Here is a 24,659-nt window from a genome sequence, read left to right as displayed (position 1 = left end):
CAATTTAGACTTTATAAATGCGTTTTATGTGAGGGTTTTATTCTGAAGGGGAATGTATTGTACTTCCGGCTGTCTTGGCTCCTCCACGTTTGGTCGTAATATGAATATTTTTCTCCACTCCGCTTCCATTTGCTCCGTCCTGGCAGCGGCAGTAATGACCCCATCGCTCATTCCCGGCCTCGGGCTTGAGAACGACGTTTATGTGCCATGAATTATTAATTACTCGACGTCAGATGGAGACTGTCGAAACTTCACCACATAGATGCAATCTAATGGGTAAGTTTTACAGAGATCAATAAACATTAGATGCTGATATTATGACGCACATGCCTTCAAACTGTTTACACAAAGGGAATGTCTGTACTCACATAAATTACATCTATTCGAAAAAAAAACCCCGAGAATAATAGCATACTTGGTCTAATGCCATATAATTATTATTTCTGTACGGCATTTAAGGTCTGAATTGTGACTTCTCTAAAGCTTTTACCGGACATGGAAGAATGTCAGCTCAGCGCAAAAGCTTTATCAATCCATTTAAATGATCTTCTGCATGCTTTTTTCATTTTATATATCTTTTTTATAGTAGGTCTTGTAAAGTATATTCTTTTTATAGAGCTGTAAAACAAAAAAATACTGTACAATTTCTCCCCTTTATATGCCGGTCATTTATTCAAAGTGGATGAATTTTAAATCAAAACATGAGCCCTTTAACTTGTGAATGAATGGTTAAATAATTTGGATTAAAGCATAAAATAATAAAATAGTTTGTAATATAAAATAAAAATAATATACTTTGTTCTTGTTTTAGTAGCCTACTATTTTTTTTAAACTTCTCTTATATTATGGGGAAATACACAACTGTCACCACAATTGGGTATTTCCTCCCAGAGGAAGAATTATGGTGTCCTGCCACACACAAAAAAAGTAAATCAGAAAGAAAAAAGCATTTTTTAGACTCTTGTGTTACACAGCAGACCTCAGGGATGAAAATAAAATCATTCAATATAACTTCAGTTTATTCAAGTCTGAATAAAACTTTGCAAGGCACTTTAAACTTGCTTTGCGTCAGCAGTCAAATTAGAAAAAAAATCCAGTCATGAGTCATGCCTTACACATTTTGCTGCTGGTTTTGGTGATGTAAAAGCTTCTGGCATAAATGTACAGCATTCATAGCTTAATAAAAATGTAAAAGTAATACTGATAACGTTGCAGCAACCCATGTACAAAACAAACAGCTCAGTTCTGAATGGCATTTACAAAATTACACAACATACTGTAGTTTACATTTTATCATCCATTTCTTTGTTTTTGGAAAGTATTACTTTTCACAAGTAAACAAAGAATTTCCTCGGCTTGTTTAAACCCGACAAAAATCAATTGTCTAATGTATTCTGCACAAAACTGTTTACAAATGAAGGTGAATAAATCCTCATTCTTCACGAATATACACATGTGTTGAGTCCCTCTTAACACATGTAAAGCCCTCAAGCATTCCTTATTCAGCATTTTCATAAATGCAAACTTTGTTGGTTCAAACATAAATTAAAATGTATCAAAATGAGAAATTATTCACTTTTGTCTTATTTAAATATTTTGAATAAATCTGAAATGGAGAGCAGGTGCGATCCTTCATGCATGTTTTCCATCTTCTCAGCACAGTCCTGAGGATTTGGCATCACAGCTTTACAGTATCACATGGCTTTCATGGCCAGGTGTGAGGGCACAGGTAGAGACTTGGGAGATGAACTTTAATCGTGAATGCTATTCTCCTGAGTAAGCTTCTAGGTCAGTGATCAGCACATTTCCATCCGACTCTGTCGACTGAGAGCTGGTTTGTCTGTAATAAGCGCTGCCAAGAGTAGGAAGCCCGCGAAAACGTCTGTTGTTCCTCTTGTATAGAAACCACATTGCCCCTGCCAGCAGGACAAAGATCAGCACAGCCACCAGCACTGCAGCAGGGACGATGCCGTGATGCAGAGCTGAAATACACAACAAAAAATTTGAATGGATGGTGAACCAAAAGAAACATATAATGAATTTCAAAGTAAATACATAAATATTGATATTTGTATTACTTCTTCTGTGAACAACTCTATCTAAGTACATTTATAACATCCTCTTTTCTCTCTGAGTTACCAACTGAGCACAGTCTCAAAATAAAGAAAATGTTGAAGCTTATACAGTAGCTGTTCCACACATTGAAGCTTAAGTTTTGATCTTATTTAATTTCAACAGCACTTTACCATTTAACGGTTTCACTTCCACCTCAGAAGTCCCATCTGCAAAAGAACAAGTACATTTAAGTTCAGTGAAACTCATCATGTTTCATCTTAAGCAAATAAAGAATATCTACATTACTTCTCACATGTGAAATGTGAACTTGTTAAAAACTGGAGCCCCCATCATTATCAATCAGGATGAAGACTTTATTCATATTTCTCATACATTGTCTGCTATGTATTTTTGTGTGCATATGGTCTTTCTTAGGTACGTACCATACAGCAATTCAATGAAGGATTCTTAAATATTTGAGGGAAAAGGCAGTTTAGTGATACTGGAATTAACTCTGGTTTTACCAGTAGAGTTTAAAATTTTTGAGAAAGAAAATAAAATAAAAGTTCAAATCTAACACCTCAACTGATAAAAGGGTCCTCCATGAAATGCTGGATTGCGGCGGCCGTGATAATAGCAGGATTACATTCTTTAAAAAGGTAAAAAAGGAGCTGCAATGCACTGATTCCTATTCCTTTTTCCTTTTAAAGAAAACAGATCATTCTGTCCCAAACATTCTTACAGCTTTAACGTTGGAAGCAGAACTGGATGTTTTTCTGTGCAATCACACAAGATGAGTCATGCAGATAAACATACAGCAAATGAAGCTCGATGTGAAGTTTGGTTTATATAAAAAAAAGAGGATGGATAATATTTATCTAATCTGGGTCTGTAACGTCACATAGAGTAATGTGACGGAAATCTGAATATCTCACTGATGAGGAATTTGTTTGGTCATAGGCCCCCTCAAACAAAGTAGTAGGGTTGTGTTATTTTAGTTGATAATGATTTCAAACACCCAAATAAATGCCCTCAAGCACAGAAAACAGATTTTTATTAAAATGTGCTCTCTTTTAAAGAAAGGTGTGTCAATGATTCAAGTGTCAGATGAAATATCACTGGAGCATCCTCAAAGAAAGGAAGTGAGACAATGCTGCCCACAATTCCCTGTAGCCACAACATTCAAAACATCTGGGATATCAGTGGCAACATACTTCCCTTCTGTGGCTTTTCTTTCCTTTTTTACAGTTTAAAATGACCAACTGTCACTAAATTGTTTACAGCCTGGTGAAGTGATTCCATCTTTAAAACATTCATAGTTTCAACACATGAAACTAACATCACAGGATAGTGCAAGTGTGGATGGATTATGATTGCAGTGAGGTCTTCTTTTCTTTGTCCAAACTGTCCCCCAACCTGGTGACTTTTTACCGAGTCAATGTTAAAAAAGATGTAGGGCTTTTTTTTTTAAACTGACTCGAGCTTTGATGGATTTTTATGGGAGACAGCGTTACAGTAGTCCAGTGTACTGAAGATAAAAGCGTGGACAAGACATCAGTCCTCTAATCATCAATATGTTCTTCAGGTGATAATAGGCTGACTTCACTGCTGTCTTAATGGGCTGATAATCAGCTAAAGAACCAACACACAGCGTCAGGCAGCCTGGTCTGAGCCAGCACACACTTAAATATCTACAGTACTTCACTGCAAAGACAGACTCGTCAAATGCAGAGATCTCGATGACTGAATTGTTGAAGTTACAAATTGCTCTCATATTCACAACTACACTCAACCAGAGCCAGAAATAAACACCTTCAAACACCTAAACAAATAGACACACACACACAAACACGTAATAGCACCATTAAACAAAAAGGTACTAGAACCACTAACATCAGTGAAGCAAACACAAAAAAATAAGGAACCTCGCAAGGAAAGAGAAACAAACAACAACTGCAACTCACAACTCAGCTAACAACAGTAACAAGTGATTCCCCACAATACTAAACCCTGTATCGCACTAAAACCAGACAAGACACACACACATCGTTATCATGTGGATACGTGTAAATCTTGACCTAGACGTCCCAAACTGTGGTCATGTCTACACACTGATGAAACTGTACAATGAACAGTGAAGCTCATTTTACACAGCAAAGGTTTGACAAAAACAAAGCAAACTTGACAAAACTTTAACAGCACAGGTCACAAAAACACAGGGCTCTCAGTAGTCTATCAGAGTTGAAGTGAGCCTAACCTCTAAACTCATGAACAGGCCACAAAACAGAGACACATATATGTTGACACCTGCACAGATAGAATAAATGAAGACGACTGATATACTGAAGCAGAAGAGGGGGCTCGTGATAAATTCAGATTATTGATTATAACAACCAGAAGGTGCAATCATATGATTGTTGAAACGCTTAATGCAATTATGTCCTAGTTCTAAAGGATAACTTTTAGCCAGCTAAATGATTTTCTTTAAAATCTATATTTTCACAAATCTAGGTTGATAGACTAGCACTTTTTACAGGAAAACCTGCCAATGGTGTATAGATTTTCGGAGTCAAAGCTAAAGAAAGCCAACTCTGAGGTGCTGAACCAGAACCTTGCAGCGCTGGATTCTACCTACCTGAGATGATTTTGCAGACGAAGCCCAGACGTTCTGAGCATGTCGATAGGTGCCAAACACCATCAGCAACGGTAATGCAAGCATCTGAATTCAGCAGTTTGGTGTCCGGGGCTTTGTTGGCCCAGTTGGTGTAGTCCATTGGCGAACCATCTACCCAGGCCATGGAATCAGCTGGAAGCACATCCCAACAGTTAAATGACATGGGCTTATGATTATCCGATGGGTATAAAAAGGTGATAGACCCTTACTGTCGATGTTAAAGTACATCCCCAACCAAATGGTCTGGTGAACAGTCCCTGATGACCAAAGCTGCTCCAAGACAAAGCGATTCTCCGTCTCGCTCTCGATGGTGAGCACATCGGAGGTGTTGACTGGAGGATGAAAGTTGCACAACAACCTTACAACTGCTGCTGCACGATTCAAAGAAGTGCTCAGCATGCTATTATTCTGCTTTCTTAATGAGATGTAGACAGTTTTTGAACATATACTAAATGTAAAGTGACAACCACACAGACACCCTGGCCCGTCATGCCTGTGAGGTTGCCAGGCAACAACCTGATACTCAAGCAGGTCAATATGTACATCTAAGAAGTCTCTACATAAACCTGTGTGAAGTATTTTTCCTTAGCTAAACTAAGGTAAGTGCTTCATATTTTCTGTGCAAACATGAGAACGGTGCAAGACGATGAAGATGGTGGCACCACAAGCAACTGAACCGACGCCTTGTAAACAACTTACCTTTATGCCTGCAGTGTTCTCTTGACTCCTCAAAAGTAAGTTTCTCCACCACGGGCTCAAAGCTGTAACATCCATGTCCGAATTTCACCCAAGTGGAGGGACATGCCATCTCATATGAGATAAACGGTTTGTTACCTGTGAGAAACAGCAGTAGAACTGGTGTATGTCTTCACACGATTGATTGTGAACAGAAAAAAAAAGAAGCAAAGAGCTGAGCGATCAGATTTTCATGGTTCACTCGGGTGGCACTGACTCGGTGGGGGGACATGACACAGGGCTCCTGGTAGCAGAGCTTCACAGTCAGCTCGCCGCCAGCCTCCGCTCACGTCGATGTACACGCACTCTCCGTTCACAAAGTCATCGTCGTCATCAGCCTGGTCCCAGTGCGTGTACACCGTGTCACTGCCGTCGGACCACTGATAATTGATGCCATCCTGTAACAATTCCAAATCGCCAGCATGTTAGTAGAGAAACTGGACAATTTAATAAAGCTGATAATTTAGTTCACATCTGGAAGATAATAATAATGACTTGGATTTATATAGCGCCCTTCTAGGGGCCCAGAGCGCTTTACAGAAATCATTCATACATACACATTCTCTCTGGTGGTGGTAAGCTACGTTTGTAGCCACAGCTGCCCTGGGGCAGACTGACGGAAGCGTGGCTGCCATATCGCGCCTAACGGCCCCTCCGACCACCACCAACATTCATACACATTCACACGAGGCACGAGGTAAGGTGCCTTGCCCAAGGACACTACGACAGCAAACTGGGACAGAGTGGGATTTGAACCGCCGACTCATTGGACGACCCGCTCTACCACCTGAGCTACTGCCGCCCCATATAGCCCAGATAATCCAAACTATCTCATATCTGCATTGTGAGTTCATCTCTGAACCAGTTGGCTCAGTTAGCTTTATTTCCTCTGTGAATTTAATTACTTGGCAATAGCTTTAATTTCTTAGCCAAAACAGTCTAGGCTGAGTAATTAATAACACTTTTTCCGTAATGGGAAAAATTAAGAATGTGTTTTCTTTTCTGCTTTACTCTAATTTTAGGTAATATGATAAGTTATTATCAAAGAACCTTGATAGTAAATGAATAAACAAGTGTGAAAACACTAGAAAAAACTGAGTCATAGGGAAAAAAATGAACTCCCTCGTTTCCTGTGTTTATTTCCCTGCTCGACTAAAATATTCCACTGGGGCTGAGAAACACAGTCTGAATGTTAAGTCTCTGACTGTTTGCTGGAAAAGCACTTACGAGTAAATATACACGCTGAGAGAAACTCACCCTCATACCCCCATACTCACAAGAGACAACAGAAAATACTGTAAATCAAATTAATAGCACAGTTACTGGGTAGAGGTCAAATTATAGACTCATTTTTTTTTAATCTTTTGTGATAATTTCCTTTGCATCTTTGACCTGTGGGTAATATATTTTCCTTTAGTCAAATTTAGCTCCATGCTGTTTTGTTCTGACTGCGTGCAGAGTTGTGGTCAGGAGTTTTGTCAGTCATACAAATTTTAGTTTTTGCAAAAGTTACAATGTTTGCTGCTTCAGTGCCCTTTAGATTTAGTCAAAAAGGTGCTATTTTACAGTGTTGACACTTTTTTTGCAACTCACCTAGTCTTGTTGGATATCAATTTCTGGGCCAAATCCTGCATGATGGACATGTTTTCTTTACTGCATTTGTGCTTTAAGTTCATCAAAATGAGCAATTTCCTGCCTGACTACAGCTTGCTAATGGGTTGAACCCTTTATAGAGCGGTCAATAAAATGTGTGAAATTTCAAAATTGAGACTATGAAAGGTTATTGGAGAATATTAAAGAACCTATATTAACATTGTAACTTCTTTTTGTAATAGTCATAGGAGTTTCCTGGCCACACATCCAAAATATCAGTGCCAGGATCTCTGAGACATATTACTATCACTTTTGCCGGGAGAAGTTTTCCACAATATTCATGACAACATCTATTTGTAGAATTGTAACTGAGTAAGTGTAACCCAGAGCATCGACTGTCTCAGGATGTTTCACTGCTGGAATACTGCAAGAGTCACAGTAGCATTTACATTTTCCTCTCCGGAGAAATCGATTTTTCCAGATTTCACAAACAGCTAGAAGGGGGGGACTTCACTGCGGAAAATAATAGCAGTGGTGTTCTGTTCAATTTTTGCATTTCTTGCAGGATTTCAGTCTGTCCTGGATGAGTTTTCTGGAAGAGAAATAGCTTCTATGCTGTCACTTCTTGACTTCAGGTGTTGTTTGGGTGTTTGCCTCACTCGGCTGCAGATGCTCGACACCCACCAGCTGCCATCCCTGAGAAACCTCTGCACTGGTTGTGGCATGAATCCTAAGCTGAATGCTCACACTGAAATAGTCCTCGTGCTTGTTGGACATCTTGAACCTTTTTTAATTGAAAATGGTTCTTTGAGGTTTAATGTGACATGCAAGAAATTTTTTATCAAAGCAATGATGGCGTTTCCTTAGAGGCAACCATCTCCAACCATCTACCTATACCAAAGTGGTTTCAGCTGACTTGTACTCATTAACAACAACTGTGTCATTCCAGGGTTTGGGGAATTTTGTGATTAAGTTCATTTTTTTCCCAGTGGTGCTTTTCGCAATATATCTAAGTACATATAACAGTCTAGAAAACACACCCAAAGACTGAAGCACCAAAAAGTTTACCCGTGACTATATACATGACTCAAACACAAGTGATACACAAGACACACACACACACACACACACACACACACACACACACACACACACACACACACACACACACACACACACACACACACACACACACACACACAGATATTAAGGACATACTGTAAAACAGGATACATACGTCTTGACTATACAGTCCAATCCAGTGTGGGACTGCCAATCTATTGACAAGGACAGTAAGGAAAGCCTGGTGGTAGGCATCTGTAACGCTCACTAGGTCAGAATCATTCTCTATGCACATATGCATCGCGTCGTACCAGCTCATGTTGCCAGACACAACCTTGTAGCTGCGGCTCCTGTACTCAATATTTTCAGGGAGAGGGTGGTGATAGGAGTGGGTGGGGGGTTTGGATTTATCTGCAAAAAAGAAAAAAAACAAGGAGAAAAATAAGGATGATGTGTGGGGCAATACAGTGACATACGAGCAATTGTGAATTAGAAGGATAACTTCAAGATGTTAAGATGTTTGGGACAAATGGATATAAATGGATCATGCTTTCACGAAAAGGTTTTGTTCTGATCATCAGGATACTGATTCAGAGTCCCCCTTGACAGGTTGCCAAGCCACCAGGGGATACTCCAAAAAATACTATAACACTCTTGTTAGTTGGCTGTAAATGAGCCGATGGCTAACCATTATTATTAGGGTTGCAGCCACAGAACAGTTACAGTAACAGTTTGTGCTGCCTTCAGTTTGGCCTTTGAGAGGAATGTAGCTCAGTTATTTGACCTTCACCTTAAAAAGTTCTTTACTTGCTTTCCCCTTTTGTTTAGGTTTTCATGCAGAGCGATTAAGGTTTCCGAGTACACACAGATCTCCCATAGCATGGATGTTGTTTTACATGTTTTACCGTGAAGACTAAGAAAGAGTGCTTTAACCTTCTGATGCATTCAAGGCTTTTTCTTCATCTTGCACAATTTCCAGTGCTCCTTGACGCTCTTGCTTGAGAATTTTATCTTTTTGATTTATCACTTGGTAAAATGTGAGGACAAATAACTCAATTTCATATATGATAAAGAAGTACGAGGCCACAATTCTCATGATAGCAAGTTGCTGCCTGTGACCACAAAAAGGAGGTTACAATCCACTCAAATCTGTCAAATCAACATTAAATGCAGACAAATTTGTCTGCATTAATGTTGAAAGTTTAATGTTTTCGGATTTGCAGACAAAATAAAATAAAAGCTCCTTAAAGTTGAAAACTAGAGTACCCTCATAGGAACGGGAAAAGATGGATGCAAAAAAAACACACAGGTAAAGGAGGACACACTAACATAACAATAACTGAACAGAAAGAAAGTGATAGGCCTTACCTTGAGGTTTCTGACAAACAAAGCCATATCCACTTTCGCTGCACTTCTCATCGTACCACTTCCCAGTAAGGTGGAAATTGTGGTTGTTGGACAAAACAGTGCAAAGTGGTTCATCAGCAAAGCCAGAGAGCCACTCATCCTCCTGACAGTTACACACAAACAGACACACATGCTTTCACAAGTAGACTTAGGACAGGTGTCTTTAAAATCAAATCACAACCTTTACCGGTGCTCTGTGCACAGATTCAGTTCTGGCGGTTATATCAGTGCATTTAAAATGGTGCACAGTATATAACCCTCCCTTTACAGATGAAAAGATTTAAGAGACTGTGTGAAAAAACCATGACTGTTGTGCTCAAGGGGCTCAGAGAGTGAACCTGAAGTATTTGCTGGGACCTACTGTGAGATAGCTCTTTGGTTCAATTGGAGACCAGTTAGTATAGCTGACTGGTTTCCCATTTTTCCATTTCATGGTGTCCCCATCCCGCAGACCAATCCACACACCTACAGAACTCCCTTGCAGCAACATGGTGATGTAGGCTGCAGAAATGGTGGCACGACAACAGAGAAATGACAGATATAAAACACAGAGCAGTGCTGAGAATCACCAAAAGAAATGTTACCTGTTTGTACATGAGATGAGGCTTTTTTGCATGGATCACTTTGCACCTACCTTGTTCAATCTCATCTTCTATGGCAACCAGCGAGCCTTTGAACGACGAGCAGATGGACTGGGCATCTTTCCAACTCTTTCCCTCCTTTGGGCTGGCAGGGAGGTGAAGTAAAAGACACTGCCAACACACACATACACATGAATATCACAATGTGAAAAACTAATCTGCATTCATCTTGGACTTTTGTTCGGAGTTGCCAGGATTCAAAGCTAAAGAAACAAATGGGGGGGTGGGGGGGTTTGTCCACTGACTTTTAAGAATCAGTAACAGCTCGAAAAGGTCTGTACTTTGAGTCCAGCCGTTATGTTCGTTTCTCTCTCCCCATTTTCTCTCACCAATCCAATAAAGTCATAAAAGAAAGCGCAAATGCATTTTATCTGGTATAACACAGTTCATGCCCAGCTTATCGAGCTAAATATTTTTCATAAATGATACTCCATATATCATGGCTCAGCAGAATATGGCTACAGAAATGAAGACATTGCGTCCTCTGATTGAAGAGACAATCAGTTTCTATTTATTTTCTTTTTTGTGTGTGGTTGATGCAGCTTGAAGTCCATCAGCAGGGGGTTTATTCTCATGCCTGCGACAAACCTCACCCAGAAACAGTGAATGGAAATGAAAACATCCTCCTTGAACTTCAGATGCAGCTGAGAATTTAGGGAACTGATTGTTTTAAAGCTCTTTATTGGGGAAAGAACAATATGAAGTGGGCGTTTGTTTTCATTTTGCATGATTCAAGTATGTAGTAAGATGCAGTAGTGTTTGAAAGCTCTGTAACTCAAGTGGGAAAACACTAGCAAAAAGCTACAGAGCATAGTATTGATTGGTATAGCTATGTCAACTTAACGAAGCCTCCAAAATAAGAGCTCAGACATAGTAATGTTTTAGATTTATTTTCAATCATGAGAACTGGATAAAATGATTACACTCCTGTGAGGTTGATCTAAGTTTAGTCATGTAGTGTATGTGCATTTGTGAGCTTTCATTTGCACCTTGTGTCCAAAGTACAGCCATTTCTCTGGACATCCACCGATGTAGTGTGGCTCCCTGGGGGTCTCCACCACCGACACGGTCTTTCTCTTGCACACGTAGCTGTGAAGGTTGCTACATTTACTCGTCGACCACTTCCCTGCGAGACACCAAGCATATGTCTCAGTGCTGCCACGTGCTACGTATGTGCTAGGTATGCATGAACCACAGTGTGCACAAGTTTACCTGTCAAGGTAGACATGCTCACACAAGTGCCGCTTTTTCTGAGGCCACCGCGAACACTCGCATCAGCCCAGTTCTGAAATTCCACCTCTGTCTTGTCGCTCCACCTGAAAAAGAAGTCCCTTGTTAAGTTTATTGAACACTGTTGCAAGTCGTGTTGTGTTGTTCAGCCTTAATGACGATGTTACTGAATTTCCATCCATCCATCCATCCATCCATCCATCCATATATATATATATATATATATATATATATATATACATATATATATATATATATATATATATATATACCGTATTTTCACGACCATATGGCGCACTGTGTGGAAAGGCGCACCCTCAGTTTTGTGTGTCATTTTTGGTTTTAAAACACACATACGGCGCACCGACCCAAAAGGCGCCGTCTACGGAGACGGAGCTGCACACACACGCGCTGCAAAACACACACGCGCTAAAAATAGAGCGGAAGCAAAACTTAGTTTGATATTTTATTTCACTTTTCACATCAATCAAACCCTTCAAAGGTTCATATTCTGTTTCTGCATTAAAGAATTAAAAAAAACCACCGGGGCGCCGCACATAAACCTGTCTCAGCCACCCTGATCATCTCCTCATCCATCCAGCCCTTTTCATTTCACTCTGGCTGGAAAAGTCTGTTTAGGCAACGCTTTTCTTTTAAAAATCACCATAGCCGGCAGTTTCTGTCCATCAGCGTGGCAGGCAAGCACAAGAGTAAATACACTTTTCATACCCCGTTGTGCTGCGGATCCCGACCGCGGCGGCCCCGGGTCCCGCTCCGCCGCCGCAGCTGATCCGACCTGAGACGTACCCCAGAAATCTCTGCTCGCAAAGCGGGCGGGAACCAGGTCGATCGGACCGCTTTGGGAACCAGGAAGCTGGGCTGCAGCAGCGCCCATCACCGCGGCTTTAACCGGAGAACGTGACCGGTTCCGACCGGCCGGGACCGGAGGAGCCCACCTGCACTGGTAGTAGGGGCTCCCGGGGAAAGAGCACCGGCATTTCAGACGGATATGCCCCGGGGATGCGGCGATCGGACCGCAACCCCACGGCAGGTGCATGCTCGGTTCCGACATGCAAAACACACACGCGCTGCAGAACACACTCACACAAGTGTGCTTATTTAAATAGAGCGGAGCAAAACTTAGTTTGATTGTATTTCATTTCACTTTACACATCAAGCAAATCCTTAAAAGTCTTCATCTTCTGTTTCGCATTAAACAGCTCAGTGGAGTCTCATTCACGTCGCAACTCACGGGGGCTTCACCCGCCCCCTTCTCTTTTTACCGTTCTCATGGTGGCCGGCCTTACATTACCGTAATTCAGGTAATAGACACGGCGCACCGTTTCTTAAGGCGCCCGGCACATTTAAAAAAAAAAAAAAAAAAAAAAAAAAAAGTTGCGCCTTATGGTCGCGAAAATACGGTATACGGGACAACTCTGTTTCTATATATGTATATATATATATATATATATATATATATATATATATATATATATATATATATATATATATATATATATATATATATATATATGTATATATATATGTATATATATATGTATATATAGAGAGAAAATGTTTGTGAGTTGGAATACAAAGTCTATACAAAGTATTTTTTGAGTAGAGAGGTTAAAGTCTGGACCCTGTATTGACCAATCCATGTGGGAAATTGATGCATCATTCTTCCAGGAAAACAATAAGAGCCTGATGAATCCTGTCATAGTCATCCTGGAGGATGTTTGTGGCATTCAGGGGAAAAAAAAAACTACTGATGAAAAAACCTGGCCATACAGTCTGGTCACATAGTCAGCTGACCTCATGTTTGACCTCATTTCTCCACATTGCCCGTAGGCACATCATTTCTTTGTTAAAAATGTCTGTTAATTAGTTGAATATACTGTATGTGCTTTATCGAACATGTTACACACCCTTTTGTGAAATACTAGTCACAAACTGCTTTTGTGGACTGGTTAAAATTGTAAAAACATAGATATAGTGTATCGACACTGTGCTGAAATAAATTTACATTGACTAAATCTAATCTAGTTTCCAAAGCACTTACACACCTGAACTCCTCTCCAGGCTGTCCAAAGGACAGGCCAATCCACAAGTCAGTCGGGCCCAAAGGATGCTAAAAACACACAGTGAATGGAACAGGGATTTAAAAAAAAATAAAGTACTTTCACTCGCCCCCTTTGCAAACAAGACCTCCCTTTCAGATGTCTTTTCTTGCTTTTACTTTGCTTCTTTCATAGTCCTGCTTTTGTTCCCATTATCCCTTCACAATCCTCGACACTGCAAGACCCTTCTTTGGTGTGATCCAAAAGGCCGCTCCCAACAGACAGCCTCTTTCTTTCTGCCTCTGTGGGAGGGCACTCGAGCATTTAAGAGTCCATGTTTGAGGTGCATTTTAGCTTGTAGACGTGTGTCTGCAAACACTTGAGTTTCTATGAGAAGTGAGAGGGCCATTGTGTTCATACTTGTAGGTTTTCCACTGAGAGATCTAAGAATGGATATAAAAGACGATTTGTGAAGATTGACGCTTGTGATTAAGAAGATTTCTTTGGCTGTGTACTCTTGCGTGTAGTTGTACTCAATGAAAGCAAAAACAACCCATTCCTGCAATCACTTTGGTCACTGCTATTACATAATGGGAATATAAACAAAGATTAAAAGTCAAATTTACATTTATACCTGTAATGAGCGATAACATGGTGGGATTCACCAAAGATAATACTGTAATTACCGTAATTTGGAGCCTATTGCTTACAGAGCTTGTTTTGTGCAATTTACCACAGTGAGTTATGTTTCAACCTTAAATTGATCATACTGTAGACAGCATTCTGCAAGTCTTTACATGCGGCATCTGCTGATACTTAAGAGTAGTAACAAACCCGCCGCATATGGTCCTTGATGAACTGCAGCTCCTCCTTGGAGTGAATGGACAGCAGCTGGGCTCCCATCATCTGGCAGGCCAGAGAGACAGAGGGCCAGTCGAAGGGCTGATTGGCCAGCAAGTACTCAGCCCCGCGGTAAAACACCCAGGCCTCGCTCTCTGTGGTGACAATTATGGAAGGAGGACATGCTTTCAAGATATAAAGTGGCAGTGAAGAGTTAATGCGCAGCTCTAATTTCTGATGAGCGGCTATTTCACATCCGATACTGCCGTACTTTTGTGAGAAAATGCATTTCATTGACTCAGATGATGCTCAGATGATGCTTCAGATAAACGTAATAAATCAGAAACAGAAATATGGAACCACAGCAACATTTATGTGAAGTCAGTGTGTTTCATTGGTCTTCAGCAGACAGTCAATGTTACGCTTCTGCATCTAGAACTATGCAAAGGTTCATTGTGATCAGGCGAAAAATATTCATCATGTAATCAGCAAAGCTCAGTGCTGACCCCTTTGACTAAGAGGAATACACCATAGCACATTGTGCTGGTTTTTAAGAGATCGAGACATTTCTGGGAAGATTCTCAGTCACTCAGGTTACATTGATCTTTAAAGGTTTCTTATTGTGCTTTTACTGAATTTCAAAGGTTTAGACCTGATTCAAACTGTAATAAATCCAGTTTTCAGGTGATCTAGGTGTTATTTTACAAAATGTACAACTGATTAAACAGTATATAAAGGTTTTGAAAGAGTAGGCATACAAGGATCTTCCAGAATTTTTCACAGTTCAATCACATTATTCATCTCCTCACGCCTTGCTTTTCCTTGCTGCCATTTGCCTTCCTTTTCTCCCTTGTAGGGCTACTGCTGGTGTTTCATTATTATCACAGAGGATATGTATCTCTGTTGTTGGAAACACTGGCTACCTACAATGGTGTGACTCTGCCGTATTTGTAGATGATTTTGCTACACACACCAGAAAATTCAACAAATCCTGCAACTGAGGCACAAGAGGCTTCGAAAAACTCTTTTTCTTCTGAACAACTGAAGAGGCGTTGCATGCAGAACAAACAAGAAAACAGTCCTGTTGCTGTCTATTTAAACATTTTGATGATACAACTCCCTGCAAGATGCTTAAAGCCAATGTTTGCTTTTTGATGAAGTCTGTTGGACTGACATTTTGCTCCTGTACTACAACACCCACTGGTTTTCAATAGCTGCATGCTGAAATGTTAAAGCCACTCTAGGTAGCACTGTAACTCCTGACCACAAGGGGGCAGCAGATCAGAAGGACATTCATTTGTCAGCGCCTGGCACAATGATGATGACACAACCTACATCCCGGCACATCAGACCATAACCCACAACACAAGAGGGAGTCATCGTCAACACCGTTCTGGACAGCTTACCCGAGATTAAGCACATCCAAGTCGTACAGGCTGGCTAGCATGGATCATTTAAGACTGCAGCAATCCCACAGTATGACCACCAGCCTAAAACACGACTAATGCACCTCTAGTGCCACAAAGTGGTTCCATAAGACATGCAAGACCATCCTCACTCACTGCAACAGTAATATCAGTGGCTCTTTTGTCAACACAGCAGCTCTATATGACCCCTTGTGGTCAGTAGTAGTATTGCTACATAGAGTGGCTTTGGTACAGTACTTTGGTACTTCAATTTTAATATTCATACCACAGTCCTAAAGCTTTTCCGTCTATTTGTACAAGTTTTTGATCAGAAAGCCATTAGAAAGCCTTTGAGCTCAGAGGTGATACGTTTCTGTTTTGTGCAGGGAAAACAGCATAGTAACAACTGCAGTGAGGTTTGTCAAAAAAGGAATTTCACTTACGCTCAGTGTACCAGTAGGGCTTTTTCAGTTCATCACCTGCAATATAAAACAGAGTTAGGTAAATAAGGGAGGGCTTATGCGAGAATGTACAGTTTGACTGTGTGGAGAGTAGCGGTGTGTAAGCATTTACCGATGGACAGTTTGCAGATCCACTCATGTTTGGTGTCACAGGGCTGTGGCGTGAGAGCATTGGTCATGGCACTGTACACAGCACAGTCCCTCCTGTCATCCTCATCATTCTTATCTTCAATGAAAGATGTCACCACCTGTGCAAACGTGGAGATAAAGCTGGAATGATTTTCGTGTTCTGAGTGTCCCACTATTAGCACACTTTAGTGAGTATCTCTGTGTACTTACAGCAGAACCGTCAGACCACTCCCAGTCTCCAACACGTTCAGGGTCTCTCTTATTTAAACCCACCCAGAACCAGCGGACCTCTGTTCTAAATATAACACAAAAAACGGGAGCAGAAAAAGAAACACCCTGCAAGATAAGTTTATCTGAGAAAGATCATTCATATATGAATGATTAATTTTCCTCGTCAAAACTCTGTGAAAAAGAAATTTTCAGATATTTAGAAGGGAATACATGAAATTTGATGCTTTCAGCGTTTTAGATAACAAAATCTGTTTTTATATAATTTCATTGACAGCACTTATCCCTTTTTCCTCATTTTAATCAAGTCTTTAATGACCAAGAAACACTACACAGTGAGATAAAATTATATCCTGAAACAAAATTTTGAAAATCATATTTGTAAATTTGTCCTTATTTAAAAAAAAATCTCATCAGATATTTAACATATAAGAAGTCTTAAGCTTTAAAAATGCAGAACTTGTTCCACATGCCTTCATCTACTCACGCTTAGATGACTGCACTAGAAAGAAATGCAGCTGCTTGACTTTTTGTAAAACCACCAAACGAAAACATACTCCTCCACTGTTCGTCGTGCAATTGTTTTGTATTCAGACTATAATTAACAGCTGCTCTCATCATACTGTACACAATCTGAGGCACAAAAAAGCCCTCTGGCTTTCTATACGTTGATTTCAAAGCAGATGAGTTACTTTACCTTCAGGGATCAATCGCAATGCACTGCAACCTCTAGAGAAACTTGTCTAATCAAATAATTTACTTCTCTTACTTTAGAGTAGGGTGAAACAGCAGTGGGTATTTCATAAGCTGCATTAAACAACTTTACCAGCAGATGTCACTAAAGCCTAAAACCTGCCCTTCACTTGCTTGATAAGCTCATAATAATGCCTTTGATTTGTTTGAAAAGTGCTACAAACTTGATTTTCAGTAATGATACAGTAATGATACTCTATAGCCAATAATACTAATCTGTAACATTTGCATGACCGAGTTGCTTTTCCCTGCAGAAAAACAATTTGCTGTGGGCAAAACACACCTTATTTTGCATTCCCTGCACTTTGCATAGGAGAGAAAACAAAATCACAATAACTGTTCTTCCAACATTCCTGCATTGATGGGCCCCAGAGGGCTGTACCAACCCTGCAAACATGGTATTGAGGAGGTGCTTGACAAACACCTGATCCTCATAGTGCTGGAAACTGGCCAGCTGAGCCCCAAGGGCCTGGCAGAAGAAGTCTGCCTCCACCCAGGAGCGCTTCATCAGGACTTTCTCATCATGAAACACCTAGAAGAGCAACATTTCAGGTCAGCTGGGCTGGAATTGCAGAAATGAGTAACATTCAACATTCTTTTTATATAGGGACTTGCTCTGGAAGTTTCAACAATATGTCATTTCCGTTGGCACTATAGAGCAGGTTTTGAGTGCACTTTATTTTTTCTTAATACCATCCCACCCTGACATCAAATGGATGCTTAAGGATAAGCATAAACCTAAGGATAAGGACATCTTTTGTGCTTGTCCTAGACTAGTAATCTCAGGTGGTAAACTGAGTCACTTTGATACATTGGACTTTTGACAAAACCAAGAGGAAACTATTCACATACTAAACTCACTGAACTGAGAATAAGATCGCTGGTTTGATCATAAAGATATGTTTTACTCCAGACAGTTCTGGGAAGCAAAATCTCTGCAATAATGTCCGTAGGTCTGAGTTGGTTTTATTTGGGGCAATTTCTCTCATTTCATTTGCAAAAATAAAAATAAATGAAGTATAAAACCTTTTGGATTAAGTTGAGACAGAAAGCATTAAAGGGTCAGAGATGTGAGATAGGACTAGCACTACCTTATAACAGGGAAGCAACCCGGATTGTGAGCCCCAGCCCGGGGGACATGCGGTGTAGGCGTCGATGTGGTGCTCGGGAAGCTGAACGTTGTGGTAGCTGTCGATGCTCTGCTCGCACACTGACATGGCCTTGTGTGACTTGCAGTCTTTCACCTCCCAGCGACCCAGAGCAGGTCCACCTGACATGGCAACACATCCACCTGCGCTGACTGAAGAACAGATGAAGATGACGGGAGATCCACTGTCAGATTAACCAAACCACACTCTATTTATGATTAGCAAGGAATTATCATCAAATAACTTGTCACCTGGCTGGTGTTTGTTCCAGTTTGTGAAGGTGAGAGTTTGAGCGGAGCCATTTTGGGAAAGCCAGGTGTATTCCCCCTCCCTGTCCTGGTCCGTGACCCCAATCCAGTAATACGTGCTACTGTTGGCTCCACTCGCACTCAGCAAACTGTTGATAAATATCTGCTCAAACCTGCCAGCACACATGAGAAAACAGTCTGATAAGTTTAGACAAACTAATTAATTTACATTTTCTGTTAAGACAATTAATAATTTGCTCTATAAAGGACCTGTTTTCCACAGTAAGCAGAGGGGCCTTGCAGTAATACCCCATCCATGCATCTTCATGGCTCTGTTCATGACTAGTCACTGTGTAGCAGGAATGGCCATGTCGCTTCCACCCCTAAAAGAAGTAAAACAATTATAAATACAAGTAAAATTACAATGTTCAATATTCATTTATGTTATCAATCAATTCAATCAATTCATATTTATTTCGAGCAATGAACATAACATAAATGACCTGCGTGCAACATAAAATTAAACAAATACCTTTTATCAGGTTTATCAGGTGCAGGTTCAATATACAAATTAATTCGTCAACACTCGAAAGGGAGTGGGAAGAAGAAAACTTATTTAATCCCACCCCTGTTTCTCATTAACAACTTGACAGATTTTTTCTTTTTAAGGCTTCCTCCTGTCTCAACATTTGAACCAAAAAAAATAAAAAAAAAAGACCTATATGAAATTATAAACGAAATGCAGATGCATTTCATGGCCACAATGCGTGCAAATCCAGGAACAATGTATATAGTAATATTTATAGTTAACCGTTAACTTATATTTATAATAAACCGTTAAGATATATTTATAATAAATACCAGCAATGGTAAGAGTAACAATACCAAAAGGTAATGGACATAATGGACATGGACATATAGTACATACATACACGTCAGTAATGGTAAGAACAACAGTACCAGTAGGTAATGGACAATACAAACTTACTAAATGAGGAACAACAATTACACAAACATTTCAAGACCGAAGTTGATTAAACAAAGTGTTACCACCCGCTTTCTCCGTTATAGACCCTCTTCCTACTGTTCATGGTCACGGGGTGATGGGTGAGTCTATTTCAACTTACTGTAGGATAAGTGAACTAGGCCAGAGGCTGAGTAAAACTTTGAACTTGTTGTATTACAGGGCCACGCAGAGACAAACAAGACAAGCAGACAAATAACAAAGCATGGTACATTTAGTATAACCAATCAACCTAAAAAAATTAAAAAAATGCACATTTTTAGAATAAGCGAGGAACCTAAATTAGCACAAGTGCAGGGAGGACGTACGTGCTTCAGAGAAAGGGTCCGGCTGATACCTGGGAGCCTTCTTAGTTTACTGTGATGTAGAAACCACAACACCACACAGTCCGGATCAATAATTTTCTTTCTTTTTTATTTCCACAGAATGTTCAGTAGAGAAAGGCTGGTGGATGGCTGCTGACATCCTGACCTGCAGACTGACCCTCTGACCGCCTCAGTGTCTGCTGTCTACATCTGCTTTTATAGTCGCCCCTGTAGTACACTAACTGGCCATTGTTTCTGTGTCTCTCTTTTCTCTGTTCTTCGTTCTCTCCGTCTGTTTTCTCTTTTCCTGCTCTGTCCAGCTGGCCTTCGGCAGGAGGGTCCCCCCTTATGAGCCTGGTCCTGCTCAACGTTTCTTCCCTCCTAAAGGGGAGTTTTTCCTTGCCACTGTTTGGCTTAAATTTTTGTCCCACTAGGGGAGTTTTTACCTGCCTTTGTTTATGTTTATGTAATAATTGCTCGGGGTCATCTTCTGGGTCTCTGGAAAGCACCTAGAGACAACTTATGTTGTAATAAATGAAATATAAATAAAGTTGAATTTAATGGAATTGAAAAAACATTATGTGATCATCTATTAACAAAATCATTGGAGCTAATAGAGCTGATTATTACAATCTATGAACCCAATACCACTTCAGTCAGTTTTAAGAGATTCAAAGACTTGTCTGTTAAATAGCTGCCACGGGTTTCATCCGTTCCTTGTGCGCCGCAGTCACTTACCCACCAAAGCATTTTAAGTGGCGCTGTTTGTCCTAAAACGACAATAACTTGCATCAATATTTTTTGGTTTTGTGCAGTCTGAGTCACAGGATATTGACTGCTGGGTTGACTGCTACCAGTTGATGGGTTGCTGATGTCAAGAAACATTCTTCCTCTGCCTGTAAGTTACCATTTTCTCAATTTCTTTTGATACAGGAAATAACAGCCTCTGAGCTGGAAACTACTGGCTGAAAACGACGAGTTTTCATTAATATTTCTAAAGTCTAGAGGGGCAAATGTGACTGTGAAGACCTAAAGATAATGTATTTACTACATTTGCTGATTGAACAGGACATTTTGACATGTTTAGACACCCAAACCAGTACCACGTCATCCAGACCCTGCTTTCAGGACATGTTGATGCCCAACACAAGCATTTAAAGAAACAAATCTTTTCTTTCTGATCGATATCAAAAAAGTGAAGCTTATGCAGTTTGAGGAGACGTTCTGAATATTTGTCAGAAAAATGTAATTTGATTTTGTGATGCTTATAGCATTAAACATCTCCCTCCACTTGACCCTGTTTTGGCAATGCACAGCCTTTTTAAATCCAAGTTTATAATCTGAATTAAAATTGTTTCTAACTTGTAGGTGAAAAATCTTGCATTTATACATTCACATTTACGTTATTTCTCCTGTAAAATGAAGAAAGCAGAAAACTGCCTACTGAACGCTGCATTCGATAATTCTCACTCAGCTAAATAAATGTTTGGATATCTCATACTGAAGTATCTTCAAAGTATCAGGTCCAGATTGAAGGTTTTGTGTGAATATGACAACTGAAATTTTAAACCCGCCAAAAAAGAAAGGGTCTTATTCTGTTTTGTTGAATTTCGAAGCAAGTCTCACACGTGTAAAAGCATGGCGTGAAGAGAGTGTTTAAACAAGTGGTGTTAATTTCTGCCTTTAATTTGCCCCCCGAGGCTCCTGTTGAGGCCCAGACACCCACATGCACATCTGCATGAAGAGAACATTCAGAGAGTTTACGTAAGACTGAAATTTAAATGTCTTTATTGCTGCTGATGGACTCACTTTAAAAAAGTGATTATCTGGTCTGAAACAGACCACTTACACGCTGAAGTGGAAGCATAACTTTGTTTGCTATAAATCCAGCAAGAATCACCAGACACTGCTCAAGCATGTTAGTTGATATTGTGCTCTCAGTTTATTTAATTTACTTTTTGGCCTCATGTTCCAGGGTATGAAGTAGCCTGATGACTCAGGGCACTTGCAAAGAGAGTCACAGAGCAGAAAGAAGCCAGACAACACGTCAGCAGGGGAGTGAATCAGCTCATTGTGCTTCTGAAGAGGAAATCTCGCTCTGAAGTTGAACTGCAGCAGGCGTGTGACTCCGTCTGGTGCAAGTCTGGATCTCTTTAGTGGTATTGTAACACAGCAGCAAATCCACCTCACTAACATCCTTCTGTCCATCTGTTTTCTATAACCTCTTCACCCTATTTAGGATCAGGAAGACGGAGCCTATCTCCGCTGTAATTAGGGGCAAAGGCGGGGTCTACCCCATGGAGGTCTCCAGTCCTTCCTAGGACCACACCTCGCCCTCTCTAGTGAAATCCATTTTGAAATCAAAACATACCTACATATACACTAGTGTATCAACTGTGTATTGTAAAAGATCTCCGTCCACAGAGAGCAGTGTGGATCCATGACTATTCATGCTCACCCAATATGCCTTGTCTGAATCCAGCGTTGCATGTTTGGTTGGAAAAACTGTTACAGATCGCCTTTATAATGACTTTCCTCCTGCACATGTAGGCAGCTGCAGAGTTATTAAATCCTGACTTTGGCCGCATAAGAGACGATACTAAAGAAAACACTGTCATTAAAGCCATTCTATGTAGCAATAACTTATTTTACCACATGGGAGCGAACGGCTCTGCTGTGTTGACAAAAGACACTGACAATACTGCGTTGAGTGGGGATGGTACGACACATCTTGTTATACCAATGTGCCCCGACAGAAGTGTAATTCATTGTGTCTTATGCCAGAGGCTGAAACTATTACTGACAGAATAATTTAGTTGAAATCAAACATCTTGAGTTTATCGTAGTCATCATTTATTCTTTTTAACTACAGTTGGTAGAGACGCTGCAGCTTCTGATAAAAATGTGTGTAATCTAACTCACTCTAACTCAAATTTCTTGGCTTTTATTAAGATCATCAATGATTTGCTGAAAGACACTTCAACAGGTGAGTGGTGCTGATGCAGATGTATGTGTGTACTTGTTCATGCTCCTACCACAGGACATCCTTCATCCCAGGGTCCAGGTTCCTGAATTGGCTTCTGGCTTTCTCTTCTGCACACCGCAGGCAGCCGCTCGTTACATGACGCCAGCAGCCAGGTACCTTCCTGTGACAGAGGTCAGCATTTTACTAACACAGCCTCATGGGGACACAGTCTTTTAATCACCTGGCTGGTGTGAAACAATTTATCAAAGATATTTGCTGATAATTTAACAGCCCCACTTTCTCCCCAAAAAAGAAGTAAAAATGTATTCAACAGCTTCAATAAAATGTAGTGTCTCTTTGTGTTTGAAAATGTGGAACATAAAAAGCCCAAGGGCATAAAAAAGAATAGTAGCTTTAAAGATGCATTCAAATGATCATCTTACACATAAATGGGACCTAAAAAAGGATGTGTACATATGTAACAACAAAGTCTGCTGATGAAACCTACAAGAAACAGGATTTCCTAAGTCTGCAAAGCCTTAGGCAGTGTGGGTCATTCCCACAGGAATTTGATCAATCAGAAAACACTTTAAGACCCTTAACTGGCCTAATGCTAATTGACACTTGTGGAAAACTAAGTTTTTCCAGACGCGTCTCTCTTCCCAGTCTTTGTCAGATTGAATAATCACGGCTCCTTTTGGAGTTATGTTGGGTGCAGAGCTACTCTACAGTCTCCAAAGATTAAAATGAAATAGCTAAGAATGAGCATCATATGACAACTCTAATCTTAAAAATCAAACTGGGCATATTTTGATTTTCTTTTAATAGCCCAGACAGTTAGGAGACTGAGCAGAAGAAACAGCATATATTATTATTATTAAATATTGTATTATGTTCTATACCAGGAGTAGGAAACCCTGGTTCCCGAGTGCCACTGTCCTGCATGTTTTAGATGTGTCCCGGCTTCAACACACCTGATTCTAATTAACTGTCCTCATTAGCTTGTCATCAAGGTCTGGACAACTCTGTTGATGACACAGCTACTTGTATCACGATGTACTGAAGCAGGATAGCATCTAAGTATGAACAGTAATTGTTAAATATCTGTAGTTGCAGCTCTAAAAGCATAATTAAGAGTTTAGGAGAAGATGTCACACCTTCCTGTCCACTTTGGTGCAGAGCGTTGCGTCCGTCAGGTTGTGGATAGGATGATACTGGTGCCAGAGAGTAAGAGTTACTGGTGAACCATCTGACCACTCTACAGCCGGGGACAACGCCCTTTTCCAAAGACCAATCCAGACCGCCGTATCCTCTCCAGTAACTGTGGCACATGAGAGCACACTATAGCACACGCAAAGACTAGCAAAACACTATCTATTATCTACACAGCCTCCTGTCTTATCGAGTGTTGTACGATAATCCTCACAGTTAGCCAGGAGGATGAGCAGCACTTCCACCTCTGACAAAGAGTGGAGGCTGGTGAGATTTGCCCCCTGAGAGCCACAGGCCTGGGAAGACGTCTCCCAGCTTCCAGCTTCTGCTTCTGGCAGCACACGGTAGCAGAAGCCATTATGAGGCCACCAGCCGTCAGCACACTCTGTACGGATGTATTGCCAGTTCTCTGCAAAAAGAAGAACAAGGAGAATAAAAGGAATGAAGCGAGGCAACTAATCAGAACAAAGCATACCAGAATAA

The 24,659-nt window shown here is 40.5% G+C and overlaps 1 protein-coding gene across 1 annotated transcript in view; it reads right to left on the bottom strand.

Annotated features, from left to right (window-relative positions):
- Nucleotides 1–998: 998 nt before the first annotated feature.
- Nucleotides 999–24,659, bottom strand: part of pla2r1 (phospholipase A2 receptor 1) — a 33,437-nt gene continuing 9,776 nt past the window's right edge. The window contains exons 7-30 of the mRNA XM_061740996.1: nucleotides 24,391–24,585; nucleotides 24,122–24,285; nucleotides 23,035–23,145; nucleotides 18,941–19,053; nucleotides 18,674–18,843; nucleotides 18,366–18,574; nucleotides 17,661–17,806; nucleotides 16,504–16,588; nucleotides 16,277–16,412; nucleotides 16,147–16,182; nucleotides 14,292–14,452; nucleotides 13,464–13,528; nucleotides 11,380–11,483; nucleotides 11,157–11,293; nucleotides 10,161–10,278; nucleotides 9,888–10,027; nucleotides 9,488–9,629; nucleotides 8,295–8,530; nucleotides 5,682–5,862; nucleotides 5,429–5,563; nucleotides 4,939–5,061; nucleotides 4,691–4,861; nucleotides 2,247–2,282; nucleotides 999–1,982 (exon numbers count right to left, since the gene is read on the bottom strand). Coding sequence (XP_061596980.1) covers nucleotides 1,765–1,982; nucleotides 2,247–2,282; nucleotides 4,691–4,861; nucleotides 4,939–5,061; nucleotides 5,429–5,563; nucleotides 5,682–5,862; nucleotides 8,295–8,530; nucleotides 9,488–9,629; nucleotides 9,888–10,027; nucleotides 10,161–10,278; nucleotides 11,157–11,293; nucleotides 11,380–11,483; nucleotides 13,464–13,528; nucleotides 14,292–14,452; nucleotides 16,147–16,182; nucleotides 16,277–16,412; nucleotides 16,504–16,588; nucleotides 17,661–17,806; nucleotides 18,366–18,574; nucleotides 18,674–18,843; nucleotides 18,941–19,053; nucleotides 23,035–23,145; nucleotides 24,122–24,285; nucleotides 24,391–24,585 — 3,332 coding nt within the window. The 3' untranslated portion in view covers nucleotides 999–1,764. The remainder of the gene's footprint in view (nucleotides 1,983–2,246; nucleotides 2,283–4,690; nucleotides 4,862–4,938; nucleotides 5,062–5,428; nucleotides 5,564–5,681; nucleotides 5,863–8,294; nucleotides 8,531–9,487; nucleotides 9,630–9,887; nucleotides 10,028–10,160; nucleotides 10,279–11,156; nucleotides 11,294–11,379; nucleotides 11,484–13,463; nucleotides 13,529–14,291; nucleotides 14,453–16,146; nucleotides 16,183–16,276; nucleotides 16,413–16,503; nucleotides 16,589–17,660; nucleotides 17,807–18,365; nucleotides 18,575–18,673; nucleotides 18,844–18,940; nucleotides 19,054–23,034; nucleotides 23,146–24,121; nucleotides 24,286–24,390; nucleotides 24,586–24,659) is intronic.

This window comes from Cololabis saira, chromosome 2 (assembly GCF_033807715.1).
Source record: "Cololabis saira isolate AMF1-May2022 chromosome 2, fColSai1.1, whole genome shotgun sequence".
NCBI lineage: Eukaryota > Metazoa > Chordata > Actinopteri > Beloniformes > Belonidae > Cololabis > Cololabis saira.
This window is presented reverse-complemented; position numbering and strand designations above follow the sequence as displayed.